Consider the following 6,000-nt stretch of genomic DNA (forward strand, 5'->3'; position numbering starts at 1 on the left):
CTGAACTTTAATGTCTGTTGCTCAGAGACTTCGCACCGCCAGGGTATTACTGATTACATGTTTGTCTAACGTCAAATAATGTCATATTATTCATGATCTAGATTTGTTTATTCTTCTTGTTTGCCATAATACCACGATGGTTAGTCGATCCTCTTATGCTACTCACTAAATATCTATTATTAGACTATTCACGTTAGCCTACTGAATATCGATGCCCGTTCCCCTTGCTCCCTGTAACTTTTAGATACTGGCATAAGCCATCCCTTTAGCATAAGTTCTACTGATTTTTTATCGTAGTTGCATGAAAGACTCAGTTTCGGGTTATATTATCGCTTATTTGATTGTTTACTGACATTTTATTAGAACATGACTGCTATCCGATCATGCTACTGAATTTTATATTGCACCCAATAGTATGTTGCGTCACCCTCATGCTATCGTCACCCCCTGTTTCTGTGAAGCGCTCTGATATCTGTAAAGATCTTGTTCGCGCTATATAAAACTCTGAATAAATAAATAAGGCTTCTTCAGCTTTTGTGGTCCTATGCTGCTGACTTGGAAGTCCAGCCAATTGACTCTAGGGGTCACTGCTTCAGACTGGGCTTGGGAGCAGCAGTTGCAGTCATCCTTCGGTGCAGCCTCCTCCTTGCCCATTCAAAGGTCAGGAGGGCAGTCCTTCTTTGGTCCTCTTCTCCAGTACAGGTGAGCTCTTACCTCTTGGAGCCCTGGTGTGCCTCTTTTATGCCGAGAAGGTGCCCTTAGGGAAGATTGCAGTCACTAGCCAAAGGGCTACTTGGTTCCCTCATCACTGATGACAACTTCCAGTGAAGTGTGACCTCTAGCTATCACAGAGTGCTCTATTCTGGCCACTCCCAATATGTTGGGTCCCCTCTACAGGTTTGTGGAGCTCAGTGGTCTGCCCTAGCGGTGTGGTACCTGGGGGCTACACGCCCATGGAAAAACCGGTTCGGACAGTGTTTCCCACTCTGTCCTTTACACCAACCTGTCTACCCAGCTAAAAGTAGCCCCTCTCGAGTGTGGTTACCATTTGCCCTTCAAAAGTGGCTTTCCCTTTTTGAAGTTCACTTTTTGGGCTAACGCCCCATGTGGCTTCCTTCCAGGAGGAGCGAATACCTACTGCAGCGTGGCAGGCCTCTATTGTTACCTCTTGTGGAGACTTTGACACGTCTACCCAGGTGGGCAGAAGGCTGTCAAGTGGTCAGCTTTGGCAAATGGCAACTGGAAAACTTGGGCACATAGAGACAATTTTCTAAAAGTTTCTTGTGACAATAAGTTACATTAATTTCAACTTGGCCATCAAGTCGGGCTTAATATAATGAGTTGTTTGATAACTTGAAGTACCAACTTTGGTATTCTCATTCAGTAGTCACAGCAGAGTTGTCAGTGTGTAACTCTGCATTGCCAATGAGGCTACCAGTCTCGTAGTAAAAAGTTGAATTGTGAGTTTTTAATGTCAGAACATGTAAATCACATGTTCTAATTTTTAATATGCTGCACCATGCCTTAGGACTCGATAGGCCTGCTGTAGGGGTAACATACATATATTAAAAGTAAGTCTAGTCTAGTCAAAAGTTAATTTTTTCTCTGACCCTTTATTCATTAGTAAAATATCACTCAGGTTACAGAATTTAAAAAAAAGGAAAAATAGCATTAATACATAACGTTTTACAGTCTGCATATAAGCATGACATGTAGAAATAAAAAATGTGGCGCAAAATGTCAGTCAAAACTCTTAAAGAGTTTCTAAGAAAAAGAGTCCGTTTTACAAGGCTAATCAATAATTAATAGTTGGCAAAAATCTCCCATAAAGAGAAATAAATGCATAAGACAAATACATCTGTTTTCAGACCTAGTTGATTAGTCAAAGCATAAACTTAAATTTTTTGCATCTAATTCTACCTTCTGCCTGTCTGTGTTTGAGGCAAGACAGCCCACCTTTTCACCAGTCCACAGAGGAATGTGGTCTGCCTTGCCAAAAATATGACGTGCAAGGACTTCTCTCGGAAGCAATCTCCTCCCAGGCTGCACCCTTGACGATCATGTATCTAACCCATATGATGTCTGGTCTAATCTGTTCCTTCTCTCTAGAGCTCACACGCCCCCCCTAAAGCCTAAGAGCCTAAAAGCCAACCACGCCTCCAAAGAGGTCATTATTTATGCTGTAATTTTTGGCAGACTACACAAAAATGTTTCATATTCAGAAAAGCTTGTACCTGATTGGTTAGCCTAGATGGCATGAGGTCTCATCATCCTGATCTCATTGCAAAAACCATACCGGTTTTAACAAAAGAAATGGTTAATGATTAATACATTTATGTTTTAGCAACATTTACTAGGAAAAATGTTTGTCTTTTTCCTTCCTTCCAGTCGCGTCGCAGGCAGCAAGGATACTTTAACTATCACTGGTACATTGGCACAATAACAAGAATGTACAGTTTACAGTGGGCTCGATTCCTTCTGTACTTGAGGCACGTTGGTATAATCTATGCATGCTCTCTTTTTAATGCAAGTCACAGCCTTAATGGATGCACAGGCAACAATTTTATCTTCGGCCCAGAAACAAAACAAACATGAGTATTAACTTTATGTAAATAAACCCATTGTTTTTCCAACCCCATACTAATACCCTTCATAAATGATTATCTAGCAAAGCTCTTAGTTTAAAGAAGCTTTTCTCATTGTTTATGCACAACATGCAAAATGTGCAATGTGCAACATAGCATGATACATGCACTAGTGTAAAATTTTCAAAGCGCACACAGTTAATATATACTCATAGCAACATGCTTTAATGTTTTAGATAGCTTTTTATGCAAAAACCGTGTGTAGTGTTTGGTGCATTATTAATTAACGCATGTTATAAAAAGAGGCGTTATAAACTGAAATATATATTTTTTTTAATATGCAACAAAGCCAAAGTCTTTTAGGACAGGGATAGTGAATGTAGATTTCAAGGAAAATGAGCTGGGAAGAGAGAACACATTCTATAGTTATTCTTCACAACTAAAAAGGCCACTTAAATCACAAGTTTTCTCTACACAGCGAAAAAACACATGTTAATTCAGCAAAAGCATTTCAGACTGACTAGGCCTCATTTCATGTCTTATGTGCCATGTGTTTTCACTTGCACCAAAATGTGCGTGTTAATTTAAGTGCAGTCTGTCTGAAGCATAAAAATAAAGCAATGCCTGCCTCCAGATGAAATCTGCTCCATCAGTGGCATGGCTAGTGCTGCAGTCCATGAGTGGTGCTTTAATTTAGTGGCCCTAGGTACACCTGGTACCATATAATAGGGAATTACAAGTAAGTTAAGTTATGCTAATTGGGTAAGTCAATCAACATGTATCTTTTTAAGGGTCAGAGCACATGCACTGATTAGCAAGGTTCAGGGCATTTTAGAGCCATTACAATAGTGCCCAGTAGTCAAAAGGGGGACAGAAATGTGGGGGTGAAACCTGTAAAAAGCCTGTTTCCTCACAAGAATGAAGGGAGAGGAGACTTTCACTGTACTTCAAAGGGGCACCTCCCTCCCTCCTTTTATTCACAACACCCTGTTTATTCCATAGGTCCTTAGTAAATTCTCTATGATCTATATTCTTGTCTGGCAGGCTCTTTTTTTATCCTTTGGATAAAAGTCCTAGTTGTGACAGGGAAACCATCCGCCAAACTCTAAATCCGGCCTATAGTCTTTCAGCTGCAGCGAGGTAGACAACTATTGGATAATTAGCTATTTAACTGTCTACCTCATAAACAGTGAAGATTCTTGACAGTTTCCATGCCTACTAGCCAGATAGTACATAATCTTGCTATTTAGCCAGTAGCTTACTTAATACCAGAAAACCACTATTTATCTGGCTGCCAGCTAAACATACGTCACCTTTGTTTATTTATGAATTTGGGAAATGCAGTTTGTAAAGGCTCCTAGTTTAGATAGAGGTCAAATATTTGTATCCAAGATGACATGTTTTCAAGGTAGAGAACCGGTAGAAGCCCCGTAAAGGCTTGCTGAAGAGAAGGGTCGCCTTTTCTTAAATCCTGCTTGTTTAGAATGTGATGAAGTAAGGTTTTTCATGTAAAAATGTAAGCAAAAATGTTCCTCTACCCACACAATGCATCATTTCTACTCCTGCATCTTTCCAGTCTGTTCACCCCTTGCGCCCAAAATTAAAACAATTCAGTTGTAGTAAAAATATTCCGACAGTACCACAAGTTTAGAGATGGGCATGTTTGTTTTTCAACTAAAGTGAAGCATAACTAAACATACATGCCTATATTTAAAGTGGACCCTGACTGTTTATCTTTGGGGCACTGCCCCCAACACCCTGTGTATTTGTATTGGTATGGGATTTATAAAGTGCCGGAATCGCCCCGAGCGAGTATCTCCGTGCTGCAAAAAAGGCGTATGCTAGGTCAGAGTAAATCAGTAGCGGAACAGAATATTACCTATATCTAACCTTTGCCGTTATGTCTTGTTGGCTAATTACTAGTTTGTGGTTTAGCAAACTCTAGCTTAGTTTGTTGATCATTCGGAAATGTTAACAATTTTGTAATGTGTGTAGAATTTATTAAGTAAACATTTTTTTCTTCTATATTTTGTGCAGCTTCGTTCGGTGATGAAGAGGATAATTTGTGCATATTTAAACCTGCTGGTGAATTCTAAAAATGATTTGGCATTGGCTTTGATTCTCAATGTTCCTGACCGAGGCCTGGGACGAGATGCTTTCAGAGATCTAAGACATGCAGCACGGAGCAAGCAGCTGTCTCTCTTTCTGGTATTTTTTTGTCATTTTATGTAGGAGATGCATAGTGAATGCAACAGGTGACTGTTAAGCAGGAGAATAGAGGGGCGGGAAGGGACTTATCTAGGAATAATTGGTAGTGCCATATAGCTCCAAATTCCACCTGTGGGTCTACTGAACATGTAAAGTTGGCTTGATTTTTATAGCAGTAATTATTATTATTAATTAGTCGAAAACAAATTTGAAATCGCACTAAAGTTTACAAAACAAAATAAATTCCACTGAGCAAATAGACACCAAAATGACAAAATTCAGATCAGGGGGAAATGGAAATATGGAAAAGAGATTTTTATTTTGAATCTTAGTTTTCTAGCACCGCAAAGTGCCAACTGCAGATATTTAGTTGCTCTACACGGGGTGACCGTCAAAAGTCCAGGCTGGCCTCTATAGAGCGCAGGTCTGATACAGGGACCAGGTGTGAAGTCTTCCTTTTGGCTTAGTCTTTTTTTTCTGTAGGAACTTTCTCATTTGCTGGTTGGGATACTGGCTGAATCTGACAGAGAGCTCGATGATGGCAGGGTGCTCCTTGCTGATTGTTCCGGTGAAATCCTGCATGTTGGCACATAGAAACTTTTCTGGAAGTAGAACTTCTTTCAGCAGGGCAAACTAGCAAATTGAATCTGACCAGCAATGGAATAATGGCGGCTGGGTTTCGGCTGCAGTCCCATGGTAGCCTTGGGTTCTTTTAGGAAAAAGTTCACAAAAGATTTCTATGCGTTCACTTTTGAAATCTTTAGCCGGGGAAAGGCTAAATTTTAACAACAACTAGGGGGACCAGGACCTTTTAGGCACAACTCTGTGAGTTAGGGCTTAACATTTCAGAACCCTCCAGCAGGGTCCAGGGCAAATCCAGTTGGAACTTCTCAGCTCTTCTTTGTTGCAGGCTTCTTGCAGCTTTTGTGTTCTGGAGCTTAACAGGAGGCTAGCCAACTAGCCACTGGAGTCCACACTTCTCTCTTGGGTTCAGGTGGGAGCATGTCCAGCCCTTGGGGTTTCTCACCGTAGCCAAAACCGCAGACTGAGCCCTTCTTCTCAGTTCCAGTCCTTTGGTTCAGCAGGTGCAGTACTCCTTCTGTTTTCCACAGGCCCAGCAGTATTCTGAGTATGATGTACCTGGCACTAGCTTGTGGGTTGGGGTGAATCCCTGATTAATAGAAGTCAAATTCCCATGGGCAACTAT

At 40.8% G+C, this 6,000-nt stretch overlaps 1 protein-coding gene across 1 annotated transcript in view; it reads left to right on the forward strand.

The window, feature by feature from the left end:
* The window catches only part of PARPBP (PARP1 binding protein), a 236,194-nt gene that overhangs the window by 96,380 nt on the left and 133,814 nt on the right, over positions 1–6,000 (forward strand). Inside the window, exon 5 of the mRNA XM_078674673.1 lies at positions 4,623–4,793. Within this exon, the coding sequence (XP_078530799.1) occupies positions 4,623–4,793 (171 nt within the window). The remainder of the gene's footprint in view (positions 1–4,622; positions 4,794–6,000) is intronic.

The sequence above is a fragment of the Lissotriton helveticus genome, chromosome 1_1, assembly GCF_964261635.1.
Source record: "Lissotriton helveticus chromosome 1_1, aLisHel1.1, whole genome shotgun sequence".
NCBI classification, from domain to species: Eukaryota; Metazoa; Chordata; class Amphibia; order Caudata; family Salamandridae; genus Lissotriton; species Lissotriton helveticus.